The sequence below is a fragment of the Crinia signifera genome, chromosome 1 (assembly GCF_055691185.1).
Source record: "Crinia signifera chromosome 1, ASM5569118v1, whole genome shotgun sequence".
Lineage (NCBI taxonomy): Eukaryota > Metazoa > Chordata > Amphibia > Anura > Myobatrachidae > Crinia > Crinia signifera.
The window spans coordinates 303,727,368-303,749,626 of record NC_139217.1 but is presented as its reverse complement, the minus strand read 5'-3'; the positions used below and the strand labels follow the sequence as shown (position 1 = coordinate 303,749,626).

Genomic DNA, 22,259 nt, shown 5'->3' with positions numbered 1-22,259 from the left:
TACTAAAGTCACATGATTGAGGGCAGCATGATGCACAACTGCAACTATTGACAATTATGGTGCTGGCTGACTATCGGAAACATTTATTAGGGTCCTATAATAAAATGTCACTCCAATAGAAAAAAGACCAACAAATATAATATAAAAAGACACCTACTGATACTTAAAAATATCTATTTATCAAAACATATCGTATAAGTGCTGATAGGACAGCAGAAATAATAACTCTTTGAGTGCCAAGTTAATTTTGTCAAAGTAGGTGTGAAAACATTGTTATTCATCATAATGACCTGTAATGTTTACTTTACAGTATATAGAAAATATATTTTTTTTATACAACATTTTTTATTTGAATTTACATAACAAATATGAGCGACAATGGCATTTTTTGCGGATATTTTGCACATCACTCTCAGAGATGTTGGCATTCAAAGAGTTAACCACTTCGCCCAATATACTCTGCTAACCTTGCCCATTATTTTTAGAATATTTACTTTGCTTACTCCTGTTGAGTGTTGTTCACATCTTTTTGTTTTTGAAATAATTAAATAAAAGTTATATTTTAAAACTCATCCTTCATCCCTTTGTTTAAAAGTAGTTAATTGTTTCTAATTTTGTGAGAATACAGGTCATGCCACCCACAGATTCGGAATAGTAATGTTTTCATTGGGAGAACCCAGAGCCTACTACTGTGATGTTATTTGTTTGGTACACAACTAACATTCCTTTCTGGTCATATACATAAAGAACAACAGATCTATGCTACAGAAGATCGTCCTTTTGAAAACATTTGCGTTAACAATACAATGCTAAAGATCATCAAAGAAACGGGAGTTTATCTTCATTCTTATTACATACAGAGGCAGCCAATATTATCTTGACACGCTGTACTCTAGATTCACAATGGAATGCAGTTTTACATTTAAGAAAGGCTATTCAAAACATAACCAACAATTATACAATGTTTTAACTCAGTGTCATTCAATTCCACAAATTTAAATGTTACTTTTATCTCTGATGTCATTAGTACTGCGATAAGGATCATTAAACAGCTTGTATATGTACCTATGAATATAAATATGATATTGTGATCTATAACTCTAACCATGATGTCTGTGACAGGATGATATTCCTATGAGGAGAGGAAGGAATACTACAAAAAAGAGAGAAGAGGAGGTGGACATTGATTTAGATGACCCAGAAATCAATCATTTCCTTTTCCCTTTTCATGAGCTCATGGTATGGGCAGTGCTGATGAAGAGGCAGAAGATGGCTCTGTTCTTCTGGCAGCATGGCGAGGAGGCAATGGCCAAGGCTCTAGTAGCCTGCAAGCTCTGCAAAGCAATGGCGCATGAAGCATCTGAAAATGACATGGTTGATGACATATCACAAGAGCTAAATCACAACTCCAGGTTAATATAATTTTTAATTAGGTAAAATATATTTTTAATTTAAGTGTGGTAGATCACATGTTATGTCAATGAGACATACCAAGAAAAAGTGGAAGCCTGTCAAACTGCTTGCATTAATGTTTCTCAACTCCAGTCCTCGCGGACACCGAATATTGCATGTTTTCCATACTCCGTTTGGGGCACAGGTGTATCTATTACTGATGGACACATTTAAAAGATAAACAGGTGTTCTCATTATTTTAAATATGATTTTAGAAGGACACCTGGAAAGCATACACTGTTAAGATTCCTTGAGGACTGAAGTTCGGAAACACAATGTCAGCATCTGTTATTTGTCTGGATTCAACCCAATGTATGTATATGACTGTAGGCCATATAATGATTACAAGAAGGTTTAATATGGTTTCTCATAAGAAACTAATTTGGCTTACTGGGATGTAGGATCATGGCACTCAGGATCCTGGTAGTCAGAATGCTGACAACAGCATCCTGATGGCAAGTACTGGGGTTAGGATTAATTGCAGGGTTAGAGTTATAATTAGGGAGAAGGTTAGGGTTAGGCTACAGGAGGGGACAGATATGGTTAGGCTGCATGATGGGTTGGGAAGAATTAGGCTACTCAAGATTAAGATTAAGGTTAAAATATTTACCAAAATCTGTGTGGATTTTGAATGTAGGTATGCCGCTGTCCATATGCTGAATGGGATCCTGTGCACATGGATATCAATACCATACCTGTTTTTTTGTACTGGAAGAACAAATAGAGGTTTGTAAATCACTGATTAGCAGTAAGTACTGGCAAATAAAGATTATATAAGGGGCTGCAGAGCCTACAGGCGGCTGCTGCTCCATGGCCTCCAGGCGGCTGCTGCTCTGGGCAGCCCCCATAGCCCCATACTCAGGCTGTAGAGAGGCTGTGTTGCAAACTTCAGGGACACTTTTCCTTGGATGAAGGGTCTCTCCTATTGGTACCTGGAACCTGGGGCGAAAATGAAAGGCTCTGGCATCATATGGTGTCTAATACCCTCCTCGGCCAGGACCAGTTACAGCTCTCCTGCACTATAATCTGCCTTGTAGGATCTCTTTAGCTGGACCTCATTGAGCTCTGGATCTAAAACAGCTGTAGTTCAAGGGTCTACTCAACTCCCTGAGAAGGGAACCAGGAAGGCAGGTGGCTGGAGCTTCCAGCCTCCAGCAGTGCACTGGGCTCAGTTGCTAATCCAAAATATATATATTTAAGATTGCAAAAGATAAAATTGAGCCTGTGAAACAATAAGATATTTTATCCAGGCTCCAGCTCTGCCTCTCTCTGCAGATTAACGATAGTGCTTATTAGTGAGGACCAGTGCCTAGAGTAATAGCAGCACACAGAAAACTCTCGATAGTGCATAGTAATACTGGCAACACAACAGGAATATACCGAAGAATGTGGGTAGTGCTTAGTAATACTGCCAGCACAACTGAAACACACTGGGAACTGAACGTAGCTCAGTTATATAAGCTGGTACATGAAGCACAACAGGGACACACTGGAGACTGTGGACTATGGTAACGGCAGTGCAGACTGAAGCTACAGTAGATAGTAGCTTACAGTAGAGGTTGTACTAGCAATGATTCAGGCAGAGACTTATATAGGTCTCCCTAGCTGCTTATAGGTCTCAGGGGTCATTTGCATGTAATCTGGTTCAGGATTGGTAGAAAAGCAATCAGCTGATCTCAGGCAAAACTCTGGAATTGATATTGCTTAAAATACATACTAATAGAGAGGGCTTATCAGTCCGACATGTATAACACTGGCTTGTATTGTGAAGTCCGCTTTTTTGTTTGTTTAGTGACAACAGCTATATCTCTGCAGAAAGTGAGATTATAGTATTTTATATTTAGTACTTTTATGCATTAATACTTTATCATTTTGATATATAATTTACATATTTATATTTAAATGCATGTGCCATCTGTGCTAGTTGAGAGTCATATTTTAATATATATTTAAATATATTGTATTTCAGTTTAATTCTTGTCAAATCCCACCGAAAGTTTATTTATATAACATCAATTTTACCTCCCATTATTTATTTACAGTAGTACGGTTTCATTTTATATAGCACTGTCTTATTATGCAACAATTCATATGAATATTATATATTCACAGGATTCCCTGCCCCATTGATGATTATAGTTTTAATAACTTAAAAAACAAATAGAGAGTAGGGTCAATTTGGTCAGAAGTCAATAAACCTATGAGTATTTGTTTTTTTGTTATTTTTTGGATTCCTATAAAATCAATCAAATTAATAAAACAGCTAAAATCATGTAATGTGGACCAGTTTTCATGCAATACAAAACCTGGGTTTAATTTTTAAATCTAAGTTCAAAACTGACAACACACCTGAGCTGGGACTCTGTTCCACTTGTTACCCCAAAGTGATTCTGAACTGGGGACTTGATCAACTCGAAACCCCTAAATTAGAATAGAACAGCAATAGCATTTGGTGTGATTTTATAATGGTGTCTAGTATGATCAATCACAATTGAAGACGCATCAAAGAATCAGATTCACAGTCTGAGATTGATAGTGAATGGTCCGAGGAGCACCAGATGAAGAATTAATAGAGACTATAAATGCACTCCAAAAAGATGAGTGCCTAGAGAAACTGTATTCTGTTGTTCACACTATTCAGGAACCCATTGCTTATCCTCAGTGGCATAAGTTCGTCCCAGTTGCCCGGAGGCAAGAAAAATATTGGTGCCCCCCCCCCCCCCCCATACACACACCCACACATATGCACGCACGCATGCACACAGCACCTTGTAAAAATATATGTATCCACTTGTGTATGTATGTATGTTATGTATATTGTGTTTAAAATAAAGAAACTGTGATGCCTATGGTCCTGCTGGGAGGGGGAGTCAGACACGGATGCGACATTGACAGCTTCCAATGAACTGATTCAAACTTGCAATGAAGGAGAGGTGGCACCAGGGCCGGATTATAATGGAGGCACAAGGGGTCAGTGCCCCTGGGCCCCCCTCTAGTTAGGGGCCCCCTGTGGTTGGCATGTATTTTGTAAATAAATGATTATTTTTTTATTTATTTTTTGGAGCTAAAGGTTTTGTCCATGGGTGGGGTAGTGCTGCAGCTTCACCTATCTGCCAATGTGACAATGATTTATGGTGCTGAACATCGGGAGCCAAGGCACACTGATTGCACAAGTGTGCAGTGCATTTCTGGGACTTGACTAAGTCCCCTGACACTTTGCACCAGAGGACAGAGGCTGAGAAGTTTGTGCTGAGCTCTGATTGGTGGAGCTCATTACATGCTTCTCAGGTCCATGGAGAACAGCAGCAGCAGCTTAGTCATGGGAGGGTTTGTAATCAGAGGCAGCACTAGGACTGTGAGGTCTCCTCCAGAGTAAGGGGCAGAGGGACAAACACAGGCTTTTCATGTGGTGTGTGTGTGTGTGTGTGTGTGTGTGTGTATATATATATATATATCCCCTGCAGTTAACCATTAACTAAGTTTACTCTGTGTTTTGACAGTATAATATTCTCCCATGCAGTGTGCGGACAGTAATGACAAGTGCAAGGGGGGCCCCCGGTCTAAAGTACCCCGGGCCCCCCAAAGGCTTAATCTGGCACTGGGTGGCACATGACTCCATTTCATCCCAGAGTTATGCCTCTGCTTATCCTTTTGTTAAATGGTAATTAGCGGTCAACCATAGAACTTTGTCAACACATTTTGCAAGTACAAATAGCGGTATAAACTTTTATCAAACAGAATGCATTTTAACCCTTTCATTAAGAAATATAAACATTTTTGTACTAATTTTTCTCTTGTTTCCTACTCATTGTGCTAACAAAATTGTATTACCTATAGTCTGTAAAGGTCAATTGATCTCGCAATTAGAATCCCATTTTCCTTTATCACTTTTACGATACTCAGCTTAAGTATCCAATTAATGCATGCTCTCATTCTGCAGATTTAAGTGTGAAAGAATTTGTCAAATCTCTGTATTCCTAATAAATCTATAACTGTCCTATGAGATTATTTTCAGAAATCCCTATTTGGATAACACATACTGTATTTCCATAGCAACTGATATATGTTTAAGACTATACAGTAATTCTGTTAGAAAACAAAGCAAAATATTGTCAAAACATGTCTGCAATGTTTTATGGAGTATAATGTGACATTAATGGCTGCATGGAACCAGGAACAGCTAGTGCAGATTGTACACTCCAAAATAATGTCCCACAATGACGATACCTTAATGATGTTAGTGAATGAATACGTATTCTTACATAAAGGAAAACTGATTCCTCAATGTTCTATTTTTGTTAGATAAAATATTTTCCTGGAAAATCCCTCTTGCAATCCCGCTAAGTAAGAATTAAAACAGCATCTCGCCAGATTTTTTACAGCTACAGGAGCAATTTTTTCTCCAGTGTTTTATCAATTCTTCCATGCTGAAAACTCAAAGAAATGGTAACATGGTAAACAAATAGTAACAGCTTATATCTACTGATTGGATAGAAGTTCACCACCACAGCTGGTGTTTTATGTCAATCCAACCTCTAAATCCAGGTACCTGTAGGAACAGTGAGAGATTAGGCAGGCAAACCCCTTTAGATCCTCCTGAGGTTACATCCAGTGAAATGGTGCCCTTTCTGCTGTGGACCAGGAATAATCAAGTCACAAATCACAGGTGCACCCCACAGCTGCTGATTCAGGCAATCATCCCAGACTTGCAGGACAACAGAATCTCAGCCCAGACAAGCTCAGATATGATGGGGTAAATTTACAAATATGGAAGTTCTATTAAAATGTTGCCCATAGCAACCAATCAGATTTCTATCTATTATATTCTATTATCTTTGTACCACTGGGGAGAGCAGCACACAACAAGGGGGTAAATTTACTATGATAACCGTATACGGCCGATTCAGTTTGTACAGTACCCGTTCATAGTGGTATTGGCTGTATAAGGCCATCTTAATAAAGTTACCCGAAAATATGAAGAAAGAATACAACAAACTTGTGTAGTTTCATGGCGCCAGCATGGCGCCGTGCTACTTCCGGTTTCTACGCTCGCCACAAACTATGTTAAAAAAAGTAACTTAACTCCATGCCAACATGGATAGTTCATACCTCCACTATCCATGTTGGCATGGAGTTGATTTTAAATAGCGTGGCGAGCGTGGCAAGCATAGCGAGCCACCGAGCCCGCAGCGTGGGCGAGCGAAGCGAGCCCCGCAAGGGGATTCAGACCCATGGCGCGATGCTGGCGCCGTGAAACTACACAAGTACCTCATATTCTCCTCATTCGTATTTTCTGGTGTCGTAGCCATTCGTACCCGTTCGTATTCGTATCCATTTGTATACTTATTTCGCAGCCGTATGTACGGCCACCAAATATGTATAAAGTGACGTCATTCTACAATCATTCATACATACTCACCTATGGATTCCAATGAAGGAGTCCTGTTCTCAATCCAACAGGGGTACCTGTGGAAGGAAATTATACTCCGGCGTAGATTGTGTTCTCTTCTTTTCAAGTAGGCATCCACTGGTTTAAAAAAAAAGTGCATTGCCCTGACCTTACACTGGTGAAGCCGTAAATGTATTTGTTTACACTTGCGACTCATCCCCTGAACTGGGGGATTGGCTGGTGACATCAGACACTGGGTCCTCCCCTAGCCAATCAGCAGCGGAGCTCTACCAAGGTCTTGAAAGATCTGTATTTTCATGTTGCTAATTCAAAGACAGGAGTGGTTTAAAAATAATTTTCCTTTGTTCAAAATACATTTATACCTACTGTTATATCATAAGGATTGTAACACCTGCATATAAAATCAAAAAGATCTAGAATAATGTTCTGTAAAATCTTTCAGATGGCAAACAATGTGGAATTTCTTAAATGTCTTCAATTGTTTACAGTAACTTACATTGCGAAAGGGTTGATTTTTCAATTAATTTATACACTCCCATTTGATGAATAGACACTTGTATAAATTCATGTAAATTTGTAGCCATATCAAAAACATAAAAATTTTTACACCATCTGATTACATATTAATGTGGTGTCATTTGTCAATTTCTGCTAAATACAATGACCACTCACTATGCTTCCTTTAACACAGAAGGTTCAAATTCAATTGTGACTCTTAACTCTTTGGAGGAGGGGGGCTGCTGCTGCCCTGACTGCCTGCAGTACGAGGTGAAAAAGACAAGCCCCAGCCAGACTGGTCCTGACACCTGCACAATGGATCGAGCAGGTGTCGGGATGGCAAATACGCATAAGTGGCAGTGGGACTGTGCATGTTCAAAACACCAGCTTCTATGGACTGCATCATTTGCATCCCATAGAAGCTGGGTACAACTGACTTTAAAGCATTAAGTGGCTTCCTACACGATGTCAGGCCTCTGCTAATCCCAGCCTGCCTATCAAAGCAGGTGATTGACAGGTAGCACTTCCAGTTGGAAGTCACTGCCAGCCACAGGTAACTGGGGGAGATGTAATCCATAGGTGAAATCTGCATCTACAATGTTACTAGCTAGAAAAAATACCGTATGTAAGTTCCAGGCTTAATTTGAGTCTCAATATTTTTTTTTATGTAAATATCTGTTTATTTATACTAGTAAGCCTAAAGTGACCAATTTACATAAGCTAAGTTATGTTTTTGTCCTGCTGGAAGCAAATGGGTGCATAAAATGAACAACTTTGCCCCTTGGGAAAATATCAGCGGTAAATTCATGAACATTACACATTTAGAGTTGGGAATGGCATGTATAACGCCTACCTGGCTTAATTACAAATTTCAGTATAAAAACAAAGCTCAGTATTTGTGTGCGTCACATGCAAATCAGCCCATATTTTCCCTGCCTAGTAAATGATTGGTTACGGGGCAGAATGATGATGGACTTCATAACCATATTTTTGCCGTTCATAAACGCTCTAGCCTCACTTTACAACTATTTTTCGGCAGCTATTATGCTTTTCTTCATGTTTTCAGGAGAACTCCTTAAGGTGCTTATACAACTTGGCGTTCAATATTTTTTAGGATTTAACGATGTAGTTCTAAAGTGTATCTTTCCACTTCAGAAGAGACATTTATGAGAGGATATGTACTGGTCGGAATTCTTAGACACTGTAGAAATGCTTTCAAGCTTTTCTCCATGCTGCATTCCGCACAGTATCTAGTAATGTGTTATTCAGCTCATTAGCACGTACTCGTGCATGACTCGGCTACTGATGGAAATTGCACCTGTATTCAAACTTGTTCTTCCATGAACCTTTATATCCCCAAACCACAACACAGAAAACTAGCACAGGCACCTCAGCAATTTGCTGTACCTTACTTCCATTATTGCTAATCTTTTTAGATTTTATTTCGTCCTTTCTCAAATTATCCTTCACTTCAATATAATACTTTTTCTTTATTTAATTATTCCAAATAATATGATTTTCGAAATCACAAAGAGGACATACCTCTGACCCTCTTTTTAAGTGCACTCTGCTAACTTAAGAGTAGATATAAGGGTCTATGTTCTAAGCCTTGGACAAAGATAAAGCCTACTGAGATAAAGGACTGGCCAATCAGCTCCTAACTGTCATGATATAGGCTGCATTTCAAAATTTACAGTTTGAAGCTAGATGGTTGATACTTTTTCTCCATTCAGTTTATCTCTTTCCAAGGCTTAGTACATAGACACCTATGTATACAAATGAATAATTTTCTACTGTCCTCACTCATATAATGTTTTGCTGATAAAGAATTTGAAAAGTCTTCATTATCAAGTGTGAGCGTTTGTACAGGATGTGGTTACGATGCCAGTGATTAGGATGCCGGCAGTCAAAATACTGCCACCAGAATCCCAATGGGTGGCCACAACACCGGTGCCAGAGTCCCTACATCTGTGGAGATGCTGATGCCGGTATCCCGGTATGCCGCTATCCGGGTTAGGGGCAAAGGGTAGGTATACTTATCCAGCTTCTGTTGGTCTTCTGATTGCAAGCATCTCATCCGTCGGAAAAGCATACGGAGTCCGTTCATACTACATTCAATTGTTTACATATGAATAACCTCCAAGAAGCCAGTCTAGAGGTGACCAAATGTTCTATACTGAACATTGTCACACTGATATTGTACCTTACAGATTCTCTTTTCCACTACGCAACACTTCCCCCATATGTGTCTTTTGGACATATCATATTCCCTTTTAGCATCCATTTTAAGGGAACAATGATCAGTATAGCTCCTGTTACTGCTTCATAATGTCATTTGTGTCCTATTTATCTAACATCATACCTAACCGGTCTCCACAAAAAAGCATTCTCTGATGAAATGAGATTGGTAAACGTGAGCTTTATGTTTCAGGGAGTTTGCGCAGCTGGCAGTAGAATTATTGGACCAGTCATACAAGCAGGATGAGCAGCTGGCAATGAAACTGCTGACCTATGAGCTAAAGAACTGGAGCAATGCCACATGCCTGCAGCTTGCCGTAGCAGCCAAGCACCGGGACTTCATTGCTCACACATGCAGCCAAATGCTGCTGACCGATATGTGGATGGGCAGACTCCGGATGCGCAAAAATTCTGGACTTAAGGTTAGTTTTCCTATGTACAGTATCTGAAAGCGGATCATTTTTATAACATTATGGGCATATTTTTTTCTTGAGTATGTTCTAATGTATACTAAACCTATTTTTGTATCATTATTATTAGTATTATTATAGTGAATATATTTGAAATAAACCATGGCAACCACACAATCTATCATGTGGTAGACTGATAAGACTGTATTGCTGTTTTGTTACTATGGTGTACAGCACTTTGTTAACAACCAAATAGTTGTATAAAATGAAAGGCATCGCTCTCGGCATGCTACAGATGGCCTATGCAGTGACTTGCAGGTACAATTTAATTTTGAAATGTACACGTTTATCAGTATAATGTACCGATAGACCACATTTATTTACATGAATCACATAATCACACACTGTTTATTCATACGTAACCCACCAGGGCCAGATTATCAATAAAGCAGATGGAGCTGCAGCTCCAGGCTTCCACATAAAAATAGGCCCATCATCATGACAGCATGATGATCACCATTAGTATTACATCATAGTATTACAGGGACTCCATCAGACTGGGACGCGCGTGCATCTCACACATACGCGTGTCCCAGTATCTCGGCGGCTGGGCGATACACCCAGAATGTAATTTGACTTAAAATGGCCAAAACTATATTCCCACATGAGTAAATAAAGGCCCATATTCCCACATTAGTAAATACTGTCTGGAGCTCCCATGTTAAATGCACCCCATTTTTTCATACCCCTACTATCCAACTACGCATGGAGTTGATTTTATATAGTGTGGCGAGCACAGCGAGCCACCGTGCCCGAAGCGTGGCGAGCGGACGCGGTCTCATAAGAAAAACGGGAGCCCAGATATTACATAAGTACCATCTTATAATTGTAACATGATAACTGTGTCGACATTCGGAGCAAACAAAGAAAAAAGTGAAAAACCCCATGTCGACCTTTTGACTGTCTACCTAACCCATGTCGACATATGACCCCGTCGACCTAACCCATGTCGACCTAATGACCCTGTTGACCTGCCTGCATGTCGACCTAGACTCATGTTGACCTTCCTGCATGTCGACCTAGACTCATGTCAACCTTAATGCATGTCGACCTAATGACTGTCGACCAACATTGTGGTGACCTAATGATCCATACCCCTTTCTTTGTATATACATATTTTCATATATTTTCTCTTCAGCAGATATATCCCAAAAAATTAATAATAATAAAATTCAAAATTGCATCACAAAACATATCTCAATAAACAGATATATCTCAAACACAAAGCACAGGAATTTCAAATCAAATGGCATCATTGTTGCAGTTTATAATAGCTCATGGACTGAGGTGCAGAGAGGGTGGGGGCACCGCTACTATTTACTGTACCAGAGCCCAGGCCGGCTAGTGGGGTGTGGAGGCTGCCTTGACCTATGTCGACATAGGCCCCAAAAAATGTGGAAAACTTGAGTTGGCCTTGTGATTGTCGAACACGGAACCGTCGATCTAATGGCAAATGGCAAAGTAATGCTGTGGAAATGTCATTACCCCTAAGGCTAGGTTAGATGCTCTCCTGGCTGCCATATCTGTGCAACTGCCAAATCCAATGACTACAACTGCCATCGCTGCTTTTGCCATCTCAGGTTATGAGTAGATTTATTAAGCTCGGTGAAGTGATAAACTGTCTGGTTTTTATCACCGGCCAATCAGCTCCTACCTGTGAAGTTACAGGCTTGGTTTGAAACATGACAGGTAGGAGCTGATTGGACGGTGATAAAAACCAGACACTTTATCACTTCACCGAGCTTAATAAATCTACTCAGTTACAGTAGGTGGTGAAGGACAGAAATGGATGGTAGCATCTGAAGGCCTGATTCAGGGGTGGACACAGTACCCATGTTTTCACACATGCGCACCTACTGTGCATGTGCAAATAGTATAGTAAACTGTTTCTGCGTATGTTCAACTTAAGTGTGCACTGGCTTACTGTATTTGCACATTGCATCGCTATTATTTGAGATGGTTTCTGCGATCTATGGGTGGATCCGGATGGAGACTGGGAAGTGACCTGCAATGTGTCATGGGCGTGTATGGCAGTGTATGCTGTGGGGTGCCAGCAGCTATTGTACAGCATCTTATTTATACATACAGTATACTTACTCTATGTGATCTGCTAGGCATGCATGACAACTGTTGTTCCAGACTGAGACACAAGTATTATATTTCTATGCCTTGAATGTTCTATATTTTGTAAGAACAATTAGGTATTATGCCAGGATTGGCTCCTATCATTTATCTACATGTTACCTTTCTAATAGGATATGGAATTAATTTCTATCTTCAACATTGGAAAGTTTTATTAAAGCCTGTATATTTATGTTTATTAAGAAAGCATGGTCACTTAAAGCGTAATAAAAGACATATGGGCTATGGAATCTGATCTTTCTCTGTTCGATGGAATGGAGTCATCCAGAATATTATCACATTTCCCTGACAGTCAGTGGATAGGGATACCGTCGAATGGTAGACCATAAGATGGTCAACAGTCATTAGGTCGACACCGTTGGGTCGACATATATATATACACAGTTCAACAGGGTTCTAGGTCGACATTGGTCAAGGTCCACAGGGGTCTGGGTCGACACATGCGTTAGTTCGACATGGGTTAGGTCGACAGTCAAAAGGTCGACATGTTTTTTTTTTACTGTTTTTTGAGCCAACATGTGCCGACAGGCGGTATTTCATGCCCTACCATCCACAAGGCGTGGTGGGAGAATAATATATTGTGCCAAGTGTAGCGAGGCACCGCGTCTGAGGCATGGCGAGCGCAGAAAGCGATGAGAGGGGATGCGGTGCACCTAAAATTGTGTCCATGTCCACTGTGTCAACATTCGATTTAAAAAAAAACACGACGACCTTTTGACTGTCGACCTAACTTACCCCTGTCGACATTGCTGTATGTCAAACTAATGGTGTCTACATAATGACTGTTGACCATCTTATGGTCGACCAAACTATCCCAACCCAGTGGATATAGGCCCTTATTGTGGAGCCTTTTCATGATTCAATGACATTGGGTTTCTTATACAATAAAAATAAGCTATACACCTTTGAAAGACTTAAGGACAGTAAGCAGCGGATTTGTTGTTTTGTTGATTTTACAGGTGGGAGTACTGTACAATCCTCAAATCTGCCAATAACCCATCCCATCTAAATAACCTCCCTTTGACGGTTGTCATTGTACTCACAGAAATCTACAATTAGGGGATACGGTCACTAGGTCTACAAGCACTGGGTCAACAAGCATTAGGTCGACACCACTAGGTCAACATGCATTAAGGTCAACATGCAGGAAGGTCAACATGATTGAAGGTCGACATGGGTTAGGTCGACAGGTCATTAGGTGGGGTTTATCACTTTTTTTTTGGAGCCGACATATACTGACAGGCGATATTTCATGCCCTACCATCCACTAGGGCGTGGTGGGAGAATAAAATAGTGTGCTGAGCGTAGCGAGGCACCGCGCCCGAAGCATGACAAGCGCAGCGAGCCATGCGAGGGGACGCGGTGCTACATTTCAGTATCCATGTCTACTGTGTTGAATTTCGGGACAAAAACATTTGGTACAAAAAAACCATGTCAACCTTTTGACTGTCGACCTTCCCTATGTCAACATAATGCTTGTGTTGACCTAATGACCTGTCAACCTAACCCATGTCGACCTTCCTGACATTCACTCATGTTGACCTTAATGTATGTCTACCTAGTGGTGTCGACCTATTTGCTGTCTACCCAATGATCAATACCCACAATTTGTCCAGGCATTTTATTTAAAAAATGAAATGAGGAGGAATACAGTATATAGGGGCCTGGCAAGGATTTATTTATTTATTATTTATTTACAGTTTCTTATATAGCGCAGCATATTCCATTGCGCTTTACAATTGGAAACAACAGAGATTAAACAAACTGGGTAGGAACAAACCGACATAGAGGTAGGAGGATCAATGTTATCTGTGTAGATGGGGTGTGTAAAGTATTGTGGTGGATTTACTAATGTCATGGGGTATTTATTAGTAAAGTTTTCTCAAGAGTATACTAATGTTTTTTTGCACATGGTTATAGTAATTCTATGTGGGATATAACTACAGCACATACAGTGCACAAAAAGACACACATTGAAATGACATACTGTAGTACACACAACTTTTTGTGAGTGCATGAAGCACATCACCAACTAATATATTTTCTTTGAGTCCAATTCATTGCTGGATTATGTACACATTGTTGCTTTTTACATATTCTTCTGATTACTTATTTCTGTCATTTTAGGTAATTCTAGGAATTCTACTTCCTCCATCAATTCTAAGCTTAGAGTTCAAAAACAAAGATGAGATGCCATACATGTCACAGGCAAATGAGATTGATCTGCAGGAGAAGGATGTAGAAGAACCAGAAAAAACTGTAAAAGACAAAGAAGACGATGACATGGAGCTAACGGTAGGAGTTATCCCAGCCATGGCGGCAGTGCTCAGAATACCGCCTCCCTTAAAATTCAGTATAATGTTATTGAAGAGAAACTGAATATTGCAATTTCTTGTTTCATGTTTAGTCATCTTACCTCTGTGTGGCATCCCATTAACACTCAACCATCCTGCTCAGTCCCTCAACTTTCTCCTTGAAAACCTTGAAGTCTACTAATACCCTATTCTGGTTCGCTCAAAGTAGAATGTCTTGTATACTTCTAACAATGACTCCTCTGGTGTCTTTGTCTTGAATTCCTTCCCCTTCATGCATTGCAACTGCATTTTTTTATATTTTATATATAATAACATAGTATAATTGATATATTTTTCTTTGAAATACTTCACTAAGTCCATCTTTCTGGGCAGTATTTTATAGGCAGTCTTTACGCTAAAGGCCCCCATACATAGAGCCGACTTGTCCTGAGGACAAGTCGGACCCTATTCTCCTCCGAGCCGCCCGGCAGCTCCCCGGGAGGCTCACATACGATTAGGACTTTGATGTGCCATTTTTTACATGTGATAAATCACATGCGATTTAGTCACATGTAAAAAAAATAACAGGGAGCTGCAGGGCGGTGAGGAGCAGTGGGGGCGGGCGGCTGGGGAGGAAGCAGTGGGGCAGCAGCGCGTTACCAGATTGGGGCGGGCGGCGGTGACCATCAGTCTCACTCTCCACTGTCCAGCACTAGCGGGCGGGCAGCCGCAGCTATTACATCTTTAAAATAACGTGTCAAATGACTCTCCGGCTTTTGATTGGCTGAGATAGAGCACTCTCAGCCAATCTGCGGCCGCGGAGGGAGGCCACTGATTGGCTGAGAGTGCTCTATCTAAGCCAATCATTAGCCGGGCAGTCATTTGACATGTTATTTTAAAGATGTAATAGCCGCGGCTGCCCGCCCGCTAGCGCTGGACAGTCGAGAGTGAGACTGATGGTCACCGCCACCCGCCCCAGCACTGATCTGGTAACGCGCTGCTGCCCCACTGCTTGCTCCCCAGCCCGCCCCCACTGCTCCTCACCGCCCCGACTGACCTACATCGTATGTCCCGCCGGTCCGACCCCTGGGGCCGGGTCCGATAGGCACGGGACCGCGCATCAGACCCGACCCCATGTCATGAAGAACCGATTTGGTCCGATTTATCGGGCCGATTGATCGCAATCGGCCAAAAACGGTCCAAATCGGGTTGATGTATGCCCACCTTTAGTATTATATTACTGTGTAATTTTCCCAAGTTAGCATCAAATTGCTTCTTTTAGAGATCATGTGCACCAAATGGGAAAAATTATAATGGCAGTTATCTTCCAGTATTTAATCCAACAAATACAGAAAGCATAATAAAAAATAACTAGGGTTGGGTAGTTTAAAATAAAACTTTTTTATGCAGGGAGTGGTGAGATTGTGGAGTCGCCCACCTGACGAAATATTTCAAGAAAGAATGGTGGACTTCAAGACAAAATTAAATGCTGTAAGTACTCGGAGACCCAAGATTATGTTATGAGGGTGAGCAGGATGGACAATATCCCTAATTCCTTCCACAGTATCATTCCCTTATTCTTCATTTTATCTCCTAAATCAGTGGTCCTCAACCTCGGTCCTCAAGGACCCCCAACAGTGCACTTTTTCCAGGTCTACACACATAATTAACTCCACCTCTGATCTTTAAAATGTGTCAGTGAACAATGTGTGTATCTGTGCCCCTGCCAGGTGACCTGGAAAACATGCACTGTTGGGGGTCCTTGAGGTTGAGAACCACTGTCCTAAATTATAGTGTTCTGGTGATAATCATTTCATAACACATTCCTTTGTCATTATTCACCATTAGAGGACACGTTCTTGTAAAATGTATGACTAATTTATACTGTATTGATGTCCCTGTGTATAACATATAATGCTGTACTGTACATACATGTGTCCCCCCCCCCCCCCCCCCCAAAAAAAAAAACCCAAAACAAACAATAATTTAGATAACAGTGACAGTAAAAAACAAAAGCTGTTCAATTAGCTCTGCTGGTCTTCACTGGTTGTTTTTAATACTAATATTTTTGTATGTATGGTCAGCATTGCTGCTTTTATTGCACACATTTGCTTTTTTTAATTTCTTAAATTTTTTATTTGTATTAAATTTTCATTTACTTTTCTTTACTTTTTTTATTTCATTTTAAAAAATATATATTTATTTTTTATTTTTTATTTTTCTGTTGCTATCTCTACATAAATACGTTCATAATAGTGCTTTTTATACTATGTCCCAGACCAATACTGAATTGATCAAAGAAGCTGCTGACCAAAACAAATCCAAATGATATCATTACATGTTAAATTTAAATAGCACATTTCATAAAAGTAATATAAATATAATAAAGTGAAAAATGAATCACAAAACAAAAATATGTCAATAACAGCAAAATATATATGTATGCATATAGCTCTTTAAATATATGAACATGCTGCAGATATTGAAAACTGAAATTACTGATTGAACTGCTTCTCGGGTGTTCAAAGTAAGACAATAGCAAGTCACAGGAATAGGATTCAAAATTATATTTCTACAGTATTACTTTTTTAAACATACCATTTACATTTCATGTGTCTTGATATAAGATATGTGGATCTACTGACATATGTTTGTTATTAATTTTTATTAGAGCAGTCCTTTACCACTATTGTTGTTTGGCTGGTATACAATTAGCTGCAGTAATTTACCGCAGCTGATGGGTTCTGCCGTGGATACCCATTTATCAGGGATTATGCTTCTAGTGCAGGGGTAGGAAAGTCATTTTTAATGGAGTCAAGGGCGTAACTACCATAGGTGCAAGGGGTGCAGCTGCTATGGGGCCCAAAGCTGAAAGGGGCCCATCTTTGCCGTCTAAGTAATATGTTTTGCATAGATTTATCACCATCAGTTGCTAAATAGGGGGCCCTTACAAACTTTTCTATGGGGCCTACGAATAACTAGGTACGCCTCTGAATGGAGTCCAGATATTTCCTATTATTTTGATCAAGGTCTGCAAAATCACTATCAAATATCTGGAATGTAACCCAAATGGAACTCTCTCTGCACATGTTACATAGCCCCACCTGCGGTGCACATAGTTTTGTTCATTAAAGAAGGGTTTTCCTTTTGCAAATCAACCAAAATCACCCCCTTAATGTAAGGAATTGCACTTCCGATCCTGAGCCAGTTTTTTTAAGTTTGGAACTCTTGGAGAACAACTAATACACAGTGCCTTCAAGGTGGGCATCTGTTAACCTTGATCGATGTCTGTTCTTCAAAAAAATCATCTTGGTAAAAGAGGTCTCACATATGTTTGTGGAGCCAAACATGGTAGCTATGTTAATAGCCAGTTTTTTACAATTTGCGTACTTGTCCAAAACATGCTTAGCCTCAAATTCTTTGGTGGATGCAGTTTTGTAAATTTTTAAGGAAACATGTTCTTGCATGTCGATTATCTCCATGTGAAGGGTAGGTTTTGAAAGTCCAAACACCTTCCCAGCTACATAATTCCATTCTCCCACTCATAGGCGTGTGCACCACATTTTATTAGGGGGTGCACCATCAAAGGGGTGTGCATAGCTCCATCTATTGGGCGTGTATAACACCGCCAATTAGGCATAACATCATTGATTGGCACTGGCTACGATATATCTACAATATATCTCAGCCACACCATAATCTGCCTATTTCATGTTTAATCTTCTAATTACTCTGTGTAACAGTACATGCAAATAAAGTCATAAACATATATGGATTACGCAGGTATGTAGTAGTAATATGACAATGGTCTAGTACAATTAATAATGCAATACACACATTATTGATTGATAGGTGCTTTTATTAATGGAATACAGTTCTAAAAAGCAAAAGTCTTTTGCTGGTATTGCTAGCGGCAGAGGTGTTCATAAGGGTGGGCACAGCATTAGTGGGTGCCTGTGCACCCCTAGCACTCAATGAGCGCACACCTATGCTCCCACTGGAGAAACTTCAAAAGGCGTTTTTATCAAATCTGACAGTTTCCGCATCCCTGCAAAGTCTTGGAATCTTACTGCAAATACCTTTCTAAGATCAGAGACAAAACTTGAAATAAATAAATATATATATATATATATATACACACACACACAGCAGGAAGACCGGCACAATCCACTAGAGGTATGAATGCATTGCGGGACTTTGCAGAATTCATAACAAACAAGGTTCCCAGCTCCCACAGGTGACCAGAAATAGCACGTCACTGCAGCAAGTTTTCAATCAAAGTATGGATAATTTACCTCAATGTCTCCTTTCGGGGCTACAACCCCTTTCTCAAGAGAAACATGAATAACCACCAACTTGTACAAGCTTACTTTAAAAAGGGTTCATGGTGCCATCTCCTCCCCACCCCACCACACCCCCGGCCAAAACGTCCGGTGCTGGGACGCATACAGATGACGTCAGCATCTCTCACCTGCATCATCATCTTCATGGTTACCCAGCACAACAGATGGAGGCAATGCCATATGTTATGGTAGAAGACGGGCCATGTTACAGAAATACACTTACAATACATCTGTGAACAAGATTTGAGATGGAGGCAGGAGATGGCCATGTTACAGAAATACACTTACAATACATCTGTGAACAACATTTGAGATGGAGGCGGGAGATGGTCATGTTACAGAAATACACTTACAATACATCTGTGAACAACATTTGAGGTGCCTCTTCCCTGTTAGGGACAAGGCACCCCAATTGTGTGTATATTAACTTATCTTGTGGATCCAGAATTACCCTTGCTTAAGTATTTACAAAGATGGGTACATATCAGCAAGAGATTGGACTTGACAAAATTGATGTGCTTGGTAATTGTTATGGTCTTTGGGTGTGAACCCACAGCCGTGACCACTGTTTAGAAAGCCACAGTGCACACTACTCTACCTCTGTTGGCTACTCCTAGAAGATGGCGGATACCTGCGGAAACTAGGACTTTGTCTATAATAGCCATATTTGGAAAGGTAAATTAAGTCCGCCTTAACTCCGGTGCCACCAGGTCTTACGTATTTACAAGGTACCTGAATTTGGAAGGAGATGACCAAGAGGATAACTACAGTAACTAAAGAGACCTGACTGACATAGAAAACTAACTAATGGCTCACTGCTGACAACAGACAAACCAGGGAGCAAAACGCAGAAGTGACCTAGGTGCATACCATGGGTGACCTCATCGCATATATAAGAAAATTACACCACACAAAACACAATCTACATCGCAAAAAAGCAGAGCAAAGCCACACAAATATATGGAGAAATACCATAAACAGAAAATCATCCCACTGGGGTAAATATAAACAAATGGCGAAGACCTGAGGCAAACTCAGGAGATCCCAGAGGGATAGGGACCAGTGAGGACTATCCGAATAAAGAAAAACACAGTCCACCAAACAACAACAGGAAAAATGGTATAGAAATGAATCCAGGTCTCCAGCGTGGAGAATTTAGGATTACTTAGAACCATAACAGACAAAGGAGACAGGAGCAAGTGGAACCAAAAGAGAGGCAGGAGATTAGCTAGGATGGAAGCTGGACGCTGACTGCATGATGGCTGCATGCACAGGGAAGCTGTGAACACTAGGTACCAGAAACTGATCAGACTGCTGGAAGCAGTAAGCAAGAAACTGGCAACTGGAAGTTGTGAACAAGAAGCTGGAAGCTAGTCATTGGAAGCTGAAGCTATAACCGGCCTCAGGTTCTGGGTCTGCAGAGAATATCAATGGAGCAAAAACCAATCAGGATTGCTGGAAAGACACAGGCCTCCTGAAGCACAAATTACTGCAGGTGGGACATAAGGTAATTAAGCGACAGCCTTGTGCAGAACAATCACACAGAATACAGCTGCAATAACACAGACTCACCACAGGAGGCCACCTGCGAGTCTCTCTTCTGCAGAAGATGTGTCTCAAATGTTGTTCACAGATTCCCTTAGTGATACATGCTTTAATGATGAGGATGTGTACCAGCATCTGTTGAAAATGCGTAAATGCGAAATTGACTTTTGTTACATGGACAGTCACTATCTGACTATTTCCGCTAGAAATGAATACCCCGCAGTTCTGTGTTTGTAATGTGCTCACGATTGGTCGTTCAAGCTCTGCCGGCGATGGGTAGCTGTGCTTAACAAGTGTGGATTAGACCTGATGCTACTTGTGATTGATCAAGCAGGGCACACTAAGACCACAGAGGTAAAGGATAAACATGACACCTTTAACGTGGCACATTAGGCGATTCTAAAAGATCGTGAACACAAGAAACTATGGAATAAATTGCAAAACAAGTGATATATATATATATAAAGCAGAATTAATAAGGTTCAAAAGATCCAAGCTGCACACAATTCAGCAAGATTATGAGGACAATCATTTCAATAGATGGATGACTGTGGGAACCTTGTTTGGTATATATGTATAGATATATATAGAAGCCGGGGTGCGGCACTCCTTAAGGCTTGATGTCCCAACAAAGGGAAGGGATTGAATTCCCTTTGGTGGTGCCATCCAACTGTATGACCACCTGGGGGGTCCAGTAAACACAGGGTGTAGGGGGGACGGTGGCACTCGCATAACAAAAGAAACACAGAGGTGTGGATATTCCATGTTCAACGTTTCGTGGCTGTGTTGCCACTTTATCAAGGTGCTTAAGAATAAAGTTCATAACAAAAACACTCACCTAAATAGCTGCTGGGCAGCCCGTCCATGTGACCCGGCGTCCGGCTCCGTTGCGTCTGATGATGACATCACACGTATCCTGCGGCGCAGTGCCACACGGAGGGGAGCCTGCACTGTGCAAAAAAGAAGGAACAATAAAGTTATTTGATAAAAAAAGGGGAAGGTTAATGAACATAGAGAATCGCTGGTATAGCACCAAAGCTAGTGCAATAACTTATACAAAAAAGCATGTACACCAATAAACAAGATAAATATATACATAAACATATAGGCATCATAAAGGGATATTGTAGCAATACATTAAATATTTGCTTATTCTAAAAAATACCTCTTAGGCAACAGGATGGCATAAAGATGGATAAAAATAGACAATATCTCTATAAAAAACAAGTCAACCCTAGGTTTTCATTTAAACCTCGGGGTGCCAGCGTATCCAAGAGGTATATCCACCGGCACTCCGCCTTCAGTAGTATTAATGACCTGTCACCTCCACGGGGAAGTGGAGGTACATGGTCTATAATCCTATATCTCAAGGAGGTCAGAGAATGTCTGGCTTCCACAAAGTGTTTACTTACGGGGTGTTCCCCATGACCAGAGGAGAGGACTATTTTTATGTTGGACCTGTGGTTGCTGGCTCTTTCTTTGAAGGCCCTGTCGGTTTTGCCGACATAATGTCAGCCACAGGGACAGCTCAATAGGTAAATGACGTATTTCGTGTGGCAACTAACTCGGTTTCTGATCTTAAACTTCAACGCCTCTGTGTTTCTTTTGTTGTGCGAGTGCCGCCATCCCCCCTACACCATATATATATATATATATCGATGGTAGCGGCGGCACTCAGGTCTTTGTACAAATAACAACAGGAGGCTGTGTAAAGATTCAACGTTTCAGCGCTTGTCGCGCTTTTATCAAGAACATGCTGTTCTTGATAAAAGCGTGACAAGCGCTGAAACGTTGAACCTTTACACAGCCTCCTGTTGTTATTTGTACAAAGACCTGAGTGCCGCCGCTACCATCGATATATTCATTG

At 40.6% G+C, this 22,259-nt stretch overlaps 1 protein-coding gene across 8 annotated transcripts in view; it reads left to right on the top strand.

Moving 5' to 3' along the window:
• The window catches only part of TRPM3 (transient receptor potential cation channel subfamily M member 3), a 637,712-nt gene that overhangs the window by 542,759 nt on the left and 72,694 nt on the right, over positions 1-22,259 (top strand). For 4 of the 8 annotated variants that reach the window (XM_083186086.1, XM_083186082.1, XM_083186088.1 and 1 more), the window contains exons 15-18: positions 1,123-1,412; positions 9,792-10,020; positions 14,338-14,505; positions 15,915-15,995. In XM_083186086.1, the coding sequence (XP_083042212.1) occupies positions 1,123-1,412; positions 9,792-10,020; positions 14,338-14,505; positions 15,915-15,995 (768 nt within the window). The remainder of the gene's footprint in view (positions 1-1,122; positions 1,413-9,791; positions 10,021-14,337; positions 14,506-15,914; positions 15,996-22,259) is intronic. The other 4 variants (XM_083186083.1, XM_083186084.1, XM_083186087.1 and 1 more) reach the window with 1 other exon arrangement.